The sequence below is a fragment of the Solenopsis invicta genome, chromosome 16 (assembly GCF_016802725.1).
Source record: "Solenopsis invicta isolate M01_SB chromosome 16, UNIL_Sinv_3.0, whole genome shotgun sequence".
In the NCBI taxonomy this organism is placed as follows: Eukaryota; Metazoa; Arthropoda; class Insecta; order Hymenoptera; family Formicidae; genus Solenopsis; species Solenopsis invicta.
The window spans coordinates 5,966,047-5,984,517 of record NC_052679.1 but is presented as its reverse complement, the minus strand read 5'-3'; the positions used below and the strand labels follow the sequence as shown (position 1 = coordinate 5,984,517).

General features: G+C 40.3%; 1 protein-coding gene and 1 pseudogene across 9 annotated transcripts in view; one reads left to right on the top strand and one right to left on the bottom strand.

Moving 5' to 3' along the window:
• Positions 1-677: 677 nt before the first annotated feature.
• LOC105204792 lies at positions 678-4,294 on the top strand (annotated as a pseudogene).
• A 1,102-nt stretch (positions 4,295-5,396) lies between these two features.
• The window catches only part of LOC105204791 (synaptosomal-associated protein 25), a 46,608-nt gene continuing 33,533 nt past the window's right edge, over positions 5,397-18,471 (bottom strand). For 7 of the 9 annotated variants that reach the window (XM_039458547.1, XM_039458550.1, XM_011173990.3 and 4 more), the window contains 2 exons: positions 17,896-18,169; positions 5,397-10,954 (listed from right to left, as the gene is read on the bottom strand). In XM_039458547.1, the coding sequence (XP_039314481.1) occupies positions 10,892-10,954; positions 17,896-18,169 (337 nt within the window). In that variant the 3' untranslated portion in view covers positions 5,397-10,891. Of the gene's footprint in view, positions 15,155-17,895; positions 18,170-18,471 lie in introns of all 9 variants that reach the window. The other 2 variants (XM_011173999.3, XM_011173998.3) reach the window with 1 other exon arrangement.

The following is an 18,471-nucleotide window of genomic DNA, read 5'->3' as shown; positions in this document are numbered from 1 at the left end:
GCTTTTCTATTGGTCGGTATTTATAGTTAATTGTTATATTTAAGATCGTCTTATTAAGCCCGTATCAGACTATGCATTGAAGATTAAAGATTGAAATTTGATCAATCAAAACAAGGAAATTTTAACTCCTTTTATTTTGATTGGCCAAAGCTCAATCTTTAATCTTCAATCTTCAATTTTCAATACTTAATCTGATACGGGCTTTATAGGCTTTCTACAATAAGCTGTTAGTCGGTATCATAAGCCATAAAAATTGACCAATCACAGTCAAATGTGAAGAGAATATTCGACTGTGATTGATCAATTCTTATGGCTTATGGCCGGTATTCATAGTCGATTCTTATTTTAAGATCGTCTTAAGTAACATCTTAAGATGCTAATAAAGCTCTTTGATTGGTTGATGGCATTTTAAGACGATCTTAAAATAAAGGGTCTCGCACATGAAATGCATAATATAACATAAGCACAACATAAGACCGATGGGCCAATGAGCATCCAGTATAAAGTCGTCATATTGATTTACATAACATGTTTATTGATCCGTCGATCTTATGTTGTGCTTATGTTATGTTATGAATTTCATGTGCGAGACCCTTAAGAGCCTCGCACATGAAATGCATAACATAACATAAGCACAACATAAAACCGACGGACCAATGAAAATGTTATGTAAATCAATATGACGACTTTATGCTGAATGCTCATTGGCCCATCGGTCTTATGTTGTGCTTATGTTATGTTATGCATTTCATGTGCGAGGCTCTTTAAGAATCAACTATGAATACTAACCTATGGACCAGAGAAGAACCTGAGAGGCGTCATGCCGGCCTTTTTCCTATAAAATTTAATGCACAATGAAAAGCACAGAATCAGGCACACCGAAGTGTTGTTAAGTGGTTGTTAAGTATGTACGTCAGGCTCTAGTAATCTTGCGGCCGCTGCCAACGATGAAATACAAATCTGAGTGGTGGAGCGTTAGAAGTAAGGCTTATTGTAGTTCTACATCGTTATTTCGTTGTATTGCTAAACGGTGGGAATTGTTTCAGAGGATCGTGCAAGGCGAAGACGTCGATAAACCGGTGCTTCAAATGCTCGTAAGTACGACAGGACAAGCAACTCGATTCGTTTTCGTGAGTTGGCGACTTAAAATGATTTTTCTCGGTTGCCTGACTTTACTTATACGGCAACGCTCAGCTTAGCTAGCAGTTGTAACCTCGTTTCTATAGCTTTTATCTAGGTTTTAGATATTGATAAGTTCGTCATGCTGTAATACATATGCGTTTTGACTCGTCATATATGTCTGTCACATTAAAGTTTTTGATTGCCAAAATTAAAATTTTGTGTAAGCTTAATGCTTTAGATTTGACAAGAATTCTATTTTGTAGTTTCTGAGGAAACTGAATTTTAAATAATTTACATGTAACATTGTATGGTTATACAAAATTGCTGAGACAAAAACCATAGCGATATTACTATGTTGTCTACTCACTTGAATAATCTAATTGATATTTTAAATAAGTACTCTATTTGCAAAATAACTAACTACCATTTAAGTTCAGTGAGTAACAGTGGCAAAGAAAAGTATTTGTTCTACCTTCTTTCTTTAAGTATGAAAATAAATAATTCAAGTATCAAATACATTTTATTTTGCTAGACGTGTGATGCTGATTAGGCATTGAGGTGCTCACTTCTGGTCAAGAAGCGGGATATATGGTCTGAAAATTATAGAGCTAGATACAGCCACTATGCGTTATCAGAGTAAGTATGTCAATGTCTTGTACCAAATGCATTTCAATATTTATATTAGCCTAATTTATATTATTGATTAAATAAAGTTCGCTATACTTCTGTCATGAAATACAAAATCGATTTTACTTATAACAGATGTTAATTCTGCCAGAACAGGTAATTCAAATCATGCCTTTTCTGATATATACACCACACCAATTGCAGCGCTGAGGCCTTATCGAAATAGGTGAACCACCCACCTGAACACCTATCATTATTGTCCCTTTTGTTTTATATTCGAATATCCAGTCAAATAAGTGTACTTTGGATACAATAAAGTAGAGAACGGTATTGTATACAAAGTACACTTATTTGATTAGATATTTGAGTATGAAACAGAAAAGATGATAATAGGTTTGTTCGTGTCGCATGCTCCAAGAGCACTTGAATCACCAATCACACATTAGAACTAATGCTGTGATTGGTGATAAAAGTGATCCAAGTGCTCTTGGAGCAAGCAACGCGAACAATCCTAATGATATGTGTTCAGATGGATTATAATATTAAAGCTCGCGTGGTGAGCAAATCCCACGTAAGAAGATGGAGTAACCCTCGCGGAGAGGGGAAGTATTTCTGTCTAAATTTACTAGATGAAAGTGGAGAAATTCGGTGCATAGCATTCCGAGATAAAGTCGATATGTTTTATGACATGATAGTGGTAAGTGTCGCAGAACTAAAAATCAACGAGTAACACGAATCTTTTTACGAATGATTGAACTGCCGAGTGTTTTATTTAATTTTATTTATAGCCTGGAAATATTTATTATATTTCACGATGTACTTTAAATGCAGCCAATAAGCAATTCAATCAATTAAAACACGATTACGAGATGACGTTGACCGCTGACACAGAGATCGTGCCTTGCCGCAATAACAGCGATGACATTCCTTCCTCACTGAAATTTGAATTTACTCCAATAAGTGAAATTGAAAAAAAGAAAAAAAATGACATACTAGGTAATGCATTATGCTTAGAGAAGTAATTTATAATTTTGATAAGTCTTAAATATTAATTTCAATTTATATTAACATTTGTCGTTTAATATTAATTTTATTTAATTAATAAAATTTTCTTATTCTTTTATGTACGATAATGTTCTTATAATTGAAATCTATCAATTGCTAATATTTATATTTCCATTTTGTCCGTTTCAATCATATTTCTAAAATTATCTAAATATTAATTAATAATTGTTTTCTATTGAAGTTTTACTATGATAATAACAATTTTAAATTATATATAAAATGAAATATATTCTTATACAATTAAACTTAATTTTTGAAAATTATGGATATAATTGTGTTTATAATAGATGTCTTAGGAGTTGTGACAACTCTCGGCTACGTACAGCACATTACGGCGCGTACCACGGGCCGAGAGCATGTAAAGAGGGACATTAGTATAGTTGATGACAGTGGTACAATGGTGAGTATTTCATCGATGCGCCAGATTTCATATTTTCCTATTATAGATGAATAAATACATTTTTTTGTCAGATAACCATTACACTCTGGCGAACACAGATCGAGGAGTTTGATGCTTCTAATAATACCATTATAGCCATTAAAGGAGCGCGCGTGAACGAATGTAATGGCCTGAAGAACTTGTTATTAATGCCTTCCTCTGTAATCGAAAAGAATCCTGACCTTCCTGAAGCACATAGGTAGTGTATATTCAAGCTGATTCTTAATTGAATAACACTTTGAACTTTTCAATTATAATTAAGATTTATTTATAGACTAGAGGGAATGCTTTCGTTTTTTTATTCGCTCTTTATGCAATTTTTAATGTTGATTTTTTAATCATATCTTTCAAATATCTAAAAATTTAGAGATACACAATATGATTATGCAGAATTAAAGTTACAGAATATAATGTAACATTTAAGTGATATATTATAGATTGCGCGAATGGTACACTGCAGTCGGCCATTCAGAGACCGCTAAATCATTGTCTATAGTAGATAACTTCAACGGACCGTTGTACACTTTCCAGGAAGCGATTGATGCTCGATTGGGAGAGAAAAATCTCCCAGATTCGTTTACAGTAGTGGCGACCATTAAGCAAATTAGAACTGAAAACTCTCTTTCCAAGGGATGTCTCCTGTAGAAAGTTGTAAAAAGAAGGTAAATAGTCCACGAGGCGGATATATCTAAAATTTCGTCAAGTTTCCTAGTTGCCCTTCAACGCGAATTATTGTGCAATGCTTCTTTAATTTCAGATGATCGATCAAAATAATGGCACCTTTAGATGCGAGAAGTGTAACAAGGAATATTCGAATTTTACGTATCGCTTACTGGCAAATGTATGTATTGTCTTCGTAATATCTCGTTTCTTAATATTTGAAAAATATTTTCAGGTGTCAGTTCAGTTTATTGTCAATTCTAACGATTCTTAGATGGAATTAGCGGATGGGACGAGTAGTCGCTGGGTAACAGCGTTCAATGATGTTGCCGAGAAAATATTAGGAATGTCTACGCAAGAGTTGGTGAAATTGAAGGAAAATGATAAAGACGACTATTGGCAGAAATTCAGCGAGGCAAATTTTAAAACGTTCATGTTCAACTTGAGGGCGAAATCGGACATTTTTCAAGTAATCGATACAATGTGCATATTACTTTTTAATTATATAAGTCATTTTAAGGTAATCTTATTTTATCAGTACTATTATACATTATTTCTTGATACTATATTTTCTGCAAATTTCTATGTTTTCCAGGATGAAATGAGAATAAATTATATCTGTACGTCAGTTAGGTATATAAATTATAAGACTTACCTTTCACATCTGATAGACAACGTCTTTAAACTAATAAACATAGAGAAATTGGATTTTAACTAATTAAGATTTGATTTAGTTAGATTCTGTTTTCATTAAATTATTTTCATATAATCCGTTAAAAAAATTATGTTTAAAATTCGCAATTTTTGCGTTTTTAATTTAAGTATTATGATATCGTGCGTTTTCTTGAAGTTTTGTTTACTTAGATCATTTCTATTCAATACTATTCAATTATTTTTTAATATAAGAAAACGGTTTTACATGAAATTGAGCTGAAACTCGAAAATATTTGAAATTTTGGTTTATATTGCTATGCAATATTGCAATTATTGTAGCACGATTTTTATAAAATAAATATCTAATCTTTACATTGATACTTGCGTTTTTTGTTATCTGATCAATAAGTGATATGACTGTGGAAAATCACACGTTTTACTACAAATAATAACATTTTATTACCTCAACTTCTTCAGATTCTAAAATTCTTGTAACATCTCTTCAGAATTATTTCGTACACAATAGCAATGTAACATCCAGTAAATAGCATTTACCTTGACTCTAACGTGTGAGATGCATCTTATTGTTTTTATTCACAATAGCAATGCACGTATATTGACATGTTCAAGACCGAACGTGATAAGATCGTTACGCAAAGCGAATCCTTATCAAAAGACAACTCATCACGCTGTTAGATTCTGACAATTTATCTTTGATGGCGCGATTGAGCTTCGAAGTTCGAAGTTCCGTAGGTCGTTGATCTCTCCGGATTCTTTTGGTTTAGACGACTGATTCCGCAGGAAATCGTGCGAAGAAGCTGAAGCGGCGTACAATACTTAAAGGTTTATTAATTGCCAAGAAGTAAAATACACAGGCATTTGTTATAATGGTACTGCCGAGGAGTAAAACTTCTTTTTTTCTTTTTCTTTTTTTTATACGACGGTATCGTAAATAACATCTAGCGACATTATAATCAGTACTAAAAAGAGAGAAGCTGGTCTCGTGTCCCGTCTTTTTTTTCCCTGCTTACGTCAGTAACTTTACAATTTACAAATGCGTTTTACCATGCGCCGCGATCCTCATTCCCGTTCTCATTTCGCTTTACATCCGTCGCCGTTCTACTGTATACGGATTGCACGAGTGCCTCGAAGATTGCCCTCCACGACACCTTGCACGTCTGCATGGTGGTCCCAAGTACATTTTGTCTCTCTCTCGCACTCGTATTTCGCGGTAAGTACACGCGAAGGTGGCTCGCACCTTCACGCACATTTCCGAAGCAGGAATCGATCGATGGAACGAGTTCCGACGGCGAAACCCAATCAAATACTCTAGATCAATTAATTTCATAAAGTCTACAAGATTGAGGATCAAAGAGAAGGAAAGCTACAGACTTTTTTTATTTTTTAAACACATTTCGGTATCTAATTGAGAAGGAAAAATTTAGTTGTGTTAAATTTAGTCTATTTAATATAAGACTGTTATTGAAACGTGATATTCTAACGCCGATCGGATGTAAAAGCTGGACTCGATCTCGTGCCACAGCATCGATTCCCGAAAGTTTTACGCCTCTAGTCGCAGATTGAGGCCGCATATCACATTGCCGGCAGTTCCGCTGGAGCTCTTTCGATCTCCGTTAACGTTAACTCTCGATGCGATTAGCTATGTCAAGGTACGTAATTGTCGCTTAGGAGATATGGAATATTGTTTCCGTGTTCGTATACAGAGCGCCCTCGGATCTGTCGGACGCCTCTCCGCGGCCGTGAAGACCTCGCTCTCTAATTTGAGAGGACTCGCGCGTTATTATCGTCTCGTCAATTTTCACCTGACGTATCTCGAAGCGGACGACGGATATCCCGAGACGAAAACGATTAATTAATCCATGAGTTAATTAGAAGTTGATCTTGGAACAACTCAATCTAACAATAAGATTGCCAACTACTAATTTTTATCAATCTTATCCGCGTCCTTGAGACCAAATTCATCGAAGCTAAACGATTTAAAATACTAGGATTTGCTTGAGATTGTATCCAAAAGCGAAGGAGCTTTATCCTTCAGAAAAAAAAAACTGATTGATTGTATCAGTAACTGATGAAAACTGATGAAACATCATCAGGTACTTATACAGCTAATCAGTGTTTTTTTTTTTTAACACTTTCTTAAGGGAAAGCTCCTTCGTCCCGATTAGTTTTTGGGGGCAGGCGCATCCGACAGTTCCGGCACACTCCGCGCATTTACAAAGAGCTTGATTTTTATTTTAAACTCCGGATTTCCTCCGCACCTCACGCGCTCTTCATCCCTCGCGTCATTATTCTCGTTAGCGCAAGATCCTTCTTTCGCTCTCTGTCTTTCTCTCTCTCTCTCTCATTCTCACATACGCACATACGCACTCTTTTTTTTTATCTCCTCCTCACTCCGTTAGTTTTTAATCGTCGTATCCCTACTCTGATCTATCTACCTAATTGCCTGTATCTATACATTATTTGTGTGTACGTTTGTGTGAGTAGGTGTTTAAAATGTACCACATAGACCTGCAGATTCGATATGACTTAATCGTCGGGATAAAGAGGGGCCGGGGGGTGGGAGACGGGGAATAATAAGGGGGAGGAGGGGCGTGGATAATACTCGTAAAATAAGTACGTAGTCTCGCAATAGGCGGTGATAAACAGTAACGACGAATTTAACAAGTACAATATTGCTCGATCCCGTATTATATTTATATATTTATAAGTATGTATATATTTATAACTATTTTTACTCGTTTATTTATATATATATAATATATGTATAATATGTAATAAAGATACTCTCCGCTCGCTCTCTCTTTCTCTCTCTTTCGCTCGCTCGTTCGTTTGAAGTAGCCTTCTTTCGCAACTCTCGACTCTTCTACCTGGAACTATTTAAGAAAGGGCTCACCGCGTTCGCTCCCTACACGACTATGTATACATATGCATAAATATATGTATGTATATATTTATATATGCAAATAGGTGATGTATGCGCACCGGTCGTCCCACGTTCGGTTTCCACGTTGCTCTTTAACGTCGGCTTTCCCGACTCTAGATTTTTCGAAGGTCGGTCTTCTCCCCGACGACGAATGTCAAAGAATTTCATCGGCAACTTTCTAACTTCTAACTCAGTATTTCGCGTTTTTCGAAAGCTATCGGTGCGGCTCGACCGCCGTCGTCGAAGGCAAGTCGTCGCTTCAGGACCGGTCGGGAAGATCCCATCGTCGAGGAACGACGCGGCAGAAATGGAACAGCGATCGTGCACGTACATCACGCACCCACATCTATTTATAATTATTTAAAATCTCTCTCGACCTAAGTGATCACTATAGGCCTAATGATCTCGCGTCGTAGCACAATCTCTCTCTCTCTCTCTCTTTTTCACACGCACTTTTATTTTTTCGTTCTTCATCTCTCTCTCTCTCTCTCTCTCTCTCTCTCATTCTCGAAATTCGTACGAACCCTTTCACTCCTCTTGTAGCACGTTCGTCCGGCGAAGCGTCCGAAGGGCGTTTTGTTTTTCTTCCCTCTCCGAGAGAAAGCAAAGGACAAGCGAAATCGAAAAGGCTACGCAGTTATTTATTTTGTGCTCGATCTTTACTGACCGCGCCGCTCGACATCGACACCCATCTTCTGGTTACTTTACCCGTAAATGTCGCTCTTTTTTTTTTTCTCTATGATTCGGAAACCAGAGGCGTGAAAAGAACGTCAATCGTCATCATTAACATCTCGAGCTGTGAATCCGATCCGATTCCCTTGGCGTCTCAAAAAGTGCAGCGCGTTGGAAGGGACGAAGGGTCGCGACAGATCGCAAGGACTTCGACGATCCTCGGATCTCGTAATTTGTGGCGCACCGGTAGACTAGTAGTTTACAAAATTGTGTTACGACGAATACTACGGTCCGAGAGTATTACCCCTTAAAAATTGCCGTCGCGATACCAATTAAGAGAGATTTACCCTAAGAGATTCACCACGCGAGGGGACCACTCGCGCAATCCCGCTGTGTTTAGTAAGGTCCACGAAAGTTCATTCCGGGTTCACGACGGTCGTCCAGGACGTCGCCGACAGGTGCCGATTCTCGAGCCGCGTGTCGAAAGGCTTTTCTACCGACCGCCTCTTCTCATCGTACGATTTAACAAGGTAGGTACGTCGCCCTCGTGTAAATACAGTAATGTACAATCTTTCTTTGGAGTTAAACCTTACTGTGATCTCGGCGCGATTGGCGCAAAAGGGGAGAATTGGGGGACGGGTGAGCTGGGCTGGACAGGGGGAGGGGGCAAGGGGGAGTAACACCTACGTTCTACGTTGTCGAGTGCGAGTCGAGCTTTTTTTTTTCTCTTTAACGACGAAAGAAGACCTCGCTCTATCTACAGCTTCAGTTGACTCCTAATAATCGTGTGGCTGAACGCGTTCTCTTCGTTGCTTCGGTTATCTCGCCATGTAAAAAGTCCTCTTCTTCTTCTTCTCCTACTTCGTCCTCTTCTTTCACCCTCGTTCCTCTGCTCCCTCGTCCATCGCGCTCGCGTGGATTCCACTCCCTTCCTCCTCCAAGGTAGTCGCCGCAATCTCTCCGCGTATCTTTCGCACGCCCGGCGAAATTCGCGAAAAACGATCTCGAAATCCATTCGATACCGAATCTCGGGAATCTCTACGGGTAATCGATCGGGAGGGAAGGGGAGAAAACAACGGAATCCCCTCCCCCTCTCTGCGTTTCGAAGGGAGACTCGAGGGAGAGGGAGATCAGTGTGTCGTGCTTCTTTCGCTTGTAGACAGTATTCGCTGACACGTTCGAGTGTTGATCCTCAAGCGCAGGTTGTAATCGCGGAGAGCGGCAATACACGATGAGACAAATAAATAATAAAAGCTTATAATCGAAATCTTTTTTTCTTTCCCTCTAACGGGAGATAAGTGTAATAATTTTTGTACTATTATCTTGTTCCTTCCTCGTATTTGTTTTTTTTTTGTTGCTCCGTTTTTGTTTCCTGCGTTTCCAATACAGTCCCGCCCGACTCTCTCTTTCTCTCTAGAGCCGGTCAAACCGGGAGAATAGAATTGATCGCTGCAATTTTTCGTGCATTTTTGAATTTCCCCGGTATGTGTATGTGTACATGTGTGACTAACGAGAGGTGTATATATATATATATATATATATATATATATATATATATATATATATAATTCTTTTACTTAAGTTCCAACATGGTTCAACGCGCTAACTCTGCCGGCAAAGAGAACGAGGCTGCTCGTTCCCGCGAGCCAGAGATTGGATTTCAGCTCCGTCTCTTTAAAACTACGCGATAACTCCGACGCTCTTGCCACGCTAGAGAAAAATTCCATCGGCTTCTTCGTTGTGATGCGGTACAATGAGACTGTTCCGTTAATCTTAAGTTAGAGATCCGTTTTTTTTCTTTCTATTTTTTAATTCAGCTTTGATGACCGATTAGCCGCATTGACGCCACGAAACGCTCGCTTCGAGTGCTCCTCGAAGCTCCTCGTCGGCGAATTATTGCCATTTTGTAAGGACAAAAAGCCACGCGTCGGAGATTAAATCTAATTTACGGTTGCCGAGCGCGCGGGAGACTAACGAGGTTGAAGTTCGACGGATAATTAGATCGGATGCCTTCGACGCTAAATCAGGAACCGGACTTGCTACGTTCAAATTCCCAATTCCGAAAATCAAACTCAATCTCCGAATCCGTAAACGCGCGATTCTGCTTCGGCGTATATTAACCCTAAACTTGCGAAAGCTAAGGAAATGAGAGTCCAAAGATTACGCGTTGTGCGAAGGAAATGCAACAGACACTCACCAGTATCAACAAATTCGACGTTTATTTTTCCTTTAACGTCGGTTATACCCTCAGCCGCGCCACTCGGAGCGCACTCGTAACAACTCGAGAGGAATCATACGGCCGAATGCCCGAAGTATATTGACGTATCTTCGCGACGATTTTTGGTCGCACAGCCTCTTACTTCGAACGAAGAAAAAGACACAACAAAAACGGAAATCCACTCAGTCAAGTTTAGGGTTAAGTATTTTCATTAAGTATTAACGTGTTCCGACGACACCGAACTCGAAAGGTACCGGTCGACTCGGTATCGGTGAACGCGAACGAAGATAACGTTCTAACAGACGAAACGCGATAAAGACCGCGAGCAAACGATCGAGTGGGCTGTCGAGTGTAATTGTGCTGATTGTTGTTGGTGTCGATGTTGTTGTTGCTGTTGTGTTGTTGTTGGTGGTAGTGGTGGTGAAGGGTGATGGTAGTAACGCTCGTAGCGGCCGACGGGGTGCGGATGGTCGACAGAGAGTGTGGCCGCTTACTTGAGTAGCTGATGGGCTCGCTCGTTGGCCACCTGTATCCTCGTCTCGTTCGATTCGCCCTGCGTGTCAAAGAACAAGAAAAAAACAAGAACGCAATGTCGTATGCGCGAGCTGCGGACGTCGACGACCGATCGACGGTTGCGGATCTAGGCTTCCGGGGATCGGAACCGCTGCAAGTTCCTTAACAACTGCGAAATCATTTCTTTTTCCTCGAGGACCTCGCAGGAGCTGAAAGATTCTCGGATGATTTGCCGCTCGTGACGTCGACGCGTTTTCGTGGCGAAGAAGGAAACCAGGATCGATCGCGGGAATATCAATTTGACGTTCCGGGAGAGTGTTTCCCGTTGACGCAGCGAATTTTCGTCAGCGTTAGCACGAACGGACGAAGGAACGTTAAAACGAATCTCATTCGAAAATCCTTTCGCTGAATTCGCGAATCGTTACGCGCTATAATGACGAATTGATTCCTATTCCGCCGTCGGAGCGACGACGGTCAGCAAAACGCGTTTCGGACAGGAACGGAATTGTTCTATCTCGGCTACGAATTCTTTCTGTATTCTTCTATCCTGCCAACGAAAGAAACCACGTAGATAACGCCGGATAATCCGTCATTGTATCCGACATTTGTTTTCTGGCAACTCGAACAAACGGAGACAACAAAATTCCTTTTTCTTCGCGCGCGATCGCGAAAAGATCACACACACATATATATACACAGTGGAAAGCATTTTTTGTATTTTAAGATGGTCCTCGTTAAAACTTTTGTGTTTAATTTTTAACATAGTCGAGTGTTAATTTAATATAATGTGATTAGATAGAACTATTTAAATATTTTACGTTAAATAATAGAATTTACGAATAAACGAATAAATAAAAAAAAATTATGTAGTTTTGAAACGCTAATTCACGAAAAATGAATAAAATGTACTCGTCAACGTATTATAAACGTTAATTTACTGAAGAAATATGCTTCTACAAATTGTATCAAAGCATTACATTTTTTGTGTTAATTTTGTACACAACATTATTTTCTAACATATTCATCTTGTGTTAAATTAATCCAGTTTGAATGGATCGTTTGAATACGTGATATATTAAATTTTCCAATTGCATACATAACAGAAAACATTTTGTATTTATAATAAAGTGGTCCTTGTTAAAATGGTTATTGAATTTTTAATATATCCAAGTATTAATTTAACATAACGTAATTATTTAATTACTTCGTATTTAAATTGGTATTTATATTTGATAGGGTCAAAAATAATACAATTTATATGTGAATGATTAAATAACATAAAAATAATTAAGTGTTGAAACGCTAATTCTAAAAGAAAAATAAACAAAATACAACGTTAATTTCCTGAAGAAATATGCTCTCATAAGTATTACACTTCTGGCGTTAATTTTGCACATAATATTTATGTTACTTTCCAACATATTCGTCTTGTGTAAAATAAAACCCAAAAATTTGAGCGGACCGTTTGGAACATGCAATATGTTAAATTTTCCAACTGCGTATGCGTCAGGAGCCACGCGGAAAAATCTCCGAGAATCTCGAAGCTCCTGGTCTCTCTCAGGTCCCCGCGCGCGTCGTGACCGCTAATAATAGTCAATATAGCCGCGCGGTTTCGTGCGAACCACCGGGAAGGATGAAATTCGCATGCTGCTCCGCGGCGACGTGTCAAGCGTGTTAACCCGATCGACCCCGGGGAGCATCAGGGCGGAGAGCGATCGAGAACGGTGCAGTCCTGACACGGGGGCTCAAAGGGATCAACAAGAGGCACTCCGTCGCCGTCGCCGTCGACGGCGACGACAACGGCGGCGACGCCCGTTCGTGAGTACAATCACAACGACAGCGCGTGTAATGGGCCTTGTAACAACGTGTGTGTACACGAGGGAACGATGACACATCCCAGTGCGATGCTCTTGCCGCTCGCGGTAGCCGCGGTAACGTCGCGCTTCTGCTCGCCGTCCAAACGAAATCTCTATCGAGACGCGATTTGCAAATCGTCTTAGGATCAGGGGAGAGTTGCTGAATGATTGGCGGTCTCCTAAAGCCTGCTTCTTCAATATTTTATATCTTTGCTTCATATAAGCGACATTTAGTGACAAAAATAAAAAACAAATAAGAAATAGCGGTACGTGATGTAGACAAAAATTTAACAAGTTTAAGTCATCTTGTTTTGTGCGTGCTATCAGCATTTTAGAAAATCAGGTACATCCGATGTAAATTTTTCATCAATTTATATAGCTGATGATAACACACAATTACATATTTTTATATTGAACTGTTATATTGTTATAAAGGAAGGCTTGTTACAGAATGTTTTCCATTCATTATATGTACATATTTACAATTGCAAAAATAAATTCAAGCCAGTTTTATTTCGGTGTGCTTTTCATTATTGTTATTTATTGACTATGGAATATCTGGTCGCTTTTTCGGTTTTCAAAATTATTAATGAAATAAGTATTAATTAGTGATGCCATGTATTTTTAATTATTTTGATTCATAAATTCGATATTTTTCATGTTACAGGAAAGCTTATGACGAATTAATTTTGTTGTTACTGAAAAGTTTAACATGTAGTAATAGATACAATCGAGTTTTGATTCATCAAGCTACTTTCGAATTTTGATTTGCATTCAAAACAGCACCAAATATGAAATAAGATAAAAATTATAGCTCAAGTGGCATTTCGCAACTCTCCTCTATTCTTTTAGACAACGAGAGAAGAAATTTATGAATATTAGATTGTCAGTCGAGACTGTGTTGCATTATTAAGCCTCTCCGTACACAATCATATTTTTACCAACTCCGCAGGCAATCTGGATATTTTTTTTATGTCGTTCAAACTTTATTACTAGCTCTAGTCTTTCAAAAAGTCTAGAGAGTCTACTTTTTCAAAATCTCTGCTACATTACCCAATAATTGTTTAACTCAAACGGGTTAGAATCTTTATTTGATAAAAATTGTAATTTGAGCAGGGTGAAATCGGAGAGTGAAATTGCGCGAGTGCCAAGAAAGACCCAGATGTTCTACGGAGGGTTAATTGTGGCAATTACTGAAGGAGGGCAAGCGAATTTTCTTCGGTCGACTCCAGATCCATTAGTCCGTCCGTGATTAACAGACGGGACACACCGGTCGTTTCTCAGTGTCACGCTCGTCAGCGCGAAACTCGAGCTACTCGAGGTGCACTCGGCAATTTCAGCGACGGACTCTCTCTCTCTTTCTCTCTTTCCATCGCAAATCTGGAGTCGATCTCTTCTCCGGAAGAAAAGCAACACCCGTCGCTTCTGACTCGTGAAAATGACAGAGATTTTCTTTTCTTCTCTTTTTTCGTGAGAGAGTTCACCGGCAAGGTTTATATTCCTTCGCACCGGCCGGCTGTGCGAATACCAGATCGACCATTCCCACCGAGAAGCTCTTTCGTGTACCGCGGCTATCGAGCGGCTGTTCACTGTACATCGTCGAAAAGCTTAGTAGTAGCGATAGAAGTAGTAGAAGTGGTAGTAATCATTTGGTGGTGGTAGTTTTTCGTTGTTGCACAGGTTGCTAGCGGATCGGGTTGGTGCCCGGGCGACGACGAGAAAACAACAGCAATATGTGGGAAACGGGAGGACGGATGGGGTACTCGCGCGTTCGCGGAACTGGGAATATTCGAATAATCCGATATCCCGACGTTTCGTCGGCGCTAAATACCGCGTATCAATTGCAATATTATTGCGCCCCCGGCCGTGCTTCAATAATTGAATATTATATTCGGATATGTATATCGCTGATACAGCTCTCTCTCTCTCTCTCTCTCTCTCTCCTTCTCTACCTCTTGGTGCGAATAATATCCGTGCGCGTATACAACGTCACTGTGCGTTAAACCCATTTGTCGAATCAACAATTCAAGTAATTCGATTCGATAGCTGATACCGAGGCGCGTGGATTTTATATAATTTAGCACTTGGCGTATCTACCGCCTGACTCGCGCCTCCCCGCCGAATATAATCCCAGCCCCGAGATCACGCGTGTGCTCAGGCCTCCCTACACGTATAATACACATAAGTACGCGCGTATAATCTCCACTTCTTTCTTTCTTTGCTTTTTTTTTTTTTTCTTTGCTCGAGACGACGACGTCTCTGCGATATGCAACTTGGGGCTCGGAGGAGGCGGATACGTGGAGACAGATAGAAGACGCATTTTACTTGAGCAGGGCGTGCGCACGTTGGTTCGCCACGGCTATCCTCGTTTCATTCGACTCGCCCTGCGGATTATCAGTTCGGGTTTCGGTCACAGAGGTGTGTGTGGTGTGTGCGGGGGTGTGTGTGGTCGTGCGGCTTAAGTTCACCGGCGAGTGGTGCACAATCTCTCCCTGTCTCTCCATCTCGCGTCGCGACGTCCCGCAACCCCTCCCCCCCCCCCCGGTTGAATCGCAGCGAAAAATCGTCAGCTGGCCGCTGTATAGCGATACGATCGATAACTTGATACTGCAGGTATACCGTACACGGACGGTGTGACGTTATATTTAAAAAGAATCAATTGAACTCCGTTTGACAATCGTGAAAAGTTAATACGCGATTGACATCTCTCCCGTTAGTTTTCTCATCCTCCCGTTGGATTTTTTTCTTTTTGCTTATAAATCTTCCAGACCGATTAATCGCGGACTGTTCGAGATTGTACACCACCCGTGAGACACATCCCGTTAAAGACCATTATCTCTTTCCGGATCACGGATTTTTACAATCATCCGATTAAAATGTAAATTTACGCGGATTACGCGCGAGGGATGCGGAAAATTATGTTTTCCTATGGAATTGCATTTATATTAATATATAAAACGCATGGCCTTTAAAGGGTATCTCGGGGATCCTCGAACGATCAATATTCCTCGTCGATAACGGTAATATTAACGAAAGAAAGATGTTAAGTGGAAAGAAAAATTCGTCTTGTCTATCGGAGGAAAGAAAACGGCAGTAAAGAGCTGTTAATAAGAAGAAAAAGGAATGAGTGACAGAAAGGGGAGAAGAAATAGCTCGATGGTAAAAGTCTAAATAAATATGGAAGGTTGCAGTCATATTGATATCCGAGCGTCGATTATTGATTCGCGCGCGCTTAATTCGGGTTAAATGTAAACGCTGCGAGAGTGTCATACGCGATAAATGCGAACCCGTACGGCGAGAAAGATCGCAAGTTCAATAACAGCGCGTAGAATAATAAGTAATGACAGATGATTATTGAAATATCGTCACCGCGAGTTGTGAATACGTATTGATCGTTCGAGAAGCGTTTTATGGTCTGACAATTCTGTGTCCCCCCCCTCCCCTTTTTTTGTCTAGGATCTACCACGAGGAACTGCGGTAAAAATTCAAAGATAACATTGGAGTCACGCGAGTTTTCAACCGTTCTTATTTTTAAAAAGGAGCACTTGAAAATTATCACGCTAGAACGACAAGTTGATAAAATTCTATATTTTGCTTGATTATTCCCGACGAACTTGCCCATTTTCGAATGTAAATATTATTTTGTTTTGAATAATGTCCGACTCCAATAATTGAACAGGGAGATTCAATTAGCCATTATGCCGGTGCCTCTGGACAAATAACATGAAATAAAGATTTTTCACTTCTCTGTCTTTTGAGTCGGAATAAAAGTCTCTCTCCCACCTTCGCGTTTTAATTTGCCAGCGAGTAATTCTTTGCGTTGAAAACTCGTAGAAAGTACCACAGTTCCTCGGTAAGTGAAACTTTTCGTGAAAAAAGATAGAAATAGAAGGAAAGGTAAATCAGAAGCGTGATTAGACGCGTGGGTGGTACAGTAATTGCGTAAGAACACCGAAGGCAGGCTGTGCTGTAAATAAGGGACGATCGACGAGTAGCGCGATTTGTGCCCGGGCAAATTTTCAGCGAGGAGCCGTGGAATAAGGACGCGATACTTAAAACGTGGTGGGCGAGAATCGTGGCTAAAATCGTGCGATGCATGTGCGTGGGCATGCAGTCTCGCGTTGCAAAGAAATTTTATTGGAATCTTAGAGAGTCCTGGAATCGATCCTAGATAAAATTGGACGTCGTCAGGACACCTGCCTGGATTGGGATAACATGAGGGTTATAACAGTAAAGAGGAAGGAAGGAAGGAAGGAAGGAAGGAAAGAAAGACACATAAGAAAGCGAAAGCGACGACGAACGTGATGTGCATCGCTCTGAGCCTGTGCATTGTGACATAGAAATTCGCGCATACCTATACCGAGACACGTGTCTGCTCATCTTACAGTAATCCAATACACACGCGCGAGCAGTGAAGTCGCATCAATCATCTTTCGGATCGTTAGCATTAATTGTGACTAATTAAATTTACGTTTCGTGCACGTGCCTTGTGAGTACACGTTGCTATAGTTCGGACAATTAAAAATTGGCATTAAATTGAGACCGAACTTTTCTGTAGAAAATTCGTTGTGGTCATTAATTGCAAGTGCGTATTGGATTTCAATAATATCTCATCGACATACTGGATTACGTCTCGAAGGCTATCACTTGATACTTTAGGTTTGTCGACCTGCAGTCTCAAATCTGATAGTCCCATAACCTTGGCGAAATTTGTACAAAGCGTCTCGAATATAAAAGCATAAAAGTCTTTTTACATCAAACGATAGCGTGGTTAATCAAGGAAATTCTTTATCCCCCTCGGTCATTAGCAGAAATTTTTCAAAAATCCTTCATATCAAACAATCCGCGAACTTTTAATTAAGATAAAGGATTCAGAGCAAGGGTGCAAGTAACTAATGTAGAAGCTCCAAGATTTAAACGTTCCATTTTCTTGCTCCGAGTCCCACGACCTCTCAAAGACGTCCCGTTCTCTCGACCAAGGTTCGCGACACAAGGTATGTCGACGAGCACCACGACGGGCGCGGATCGTTCTCTTTACAGCCATGCCAAGTCGCGCGACGACTGCGGTGCAGCGTATGGCCGCCGGTGGTGCGCATTCACTCGCCATTACTCGCTTCCAACTTACCTTGCGGTTGATCCTGTCGATCTGCCGGTTCTGATTCTCGAGCTCGCTGCCCATGTCGATCGCCATGTTCCTCAGATTGCCGATCATCGTGTTCACCTGGCCCATGTTCTCCTCCATCTCCCCCTCGCGCGCGTCGTTCGTAATCTTGGCGATGTAGCCGGTCTGCGGTCCGAGACCGTTGCGGTCATCCATCACCCGTTGCGGCTGGTTGTTCACGACCTTGCCGTCGTCGTTGCCCTTCCACGTACCTTCGTCTTCCTTGAAGCTGGCGCCTCTGTATGTGCAAGATCATCGCGCGATTAAATCGGTCTCTCGGGAAGAAAATTTAAGAGCTGACGTTCAGTAGACGGAACGGGAAACACCAAGGGTGTTTTGAAGTTGAACTCCAAGTTCACATTTAATAAGATTAATTCCAAAGATCAATTTTCTGCAAATTTGCGCTTTCCCTTCACGTGAAAATTCAATTCCGGTATGAAACTCGGAATTCAAATCCAATTCACAACAGTAATATGACAGTGTGATGTAATTCCGTTACATTGCGTACAATACGAATTAAATTTAAAATAAATTTCTAAT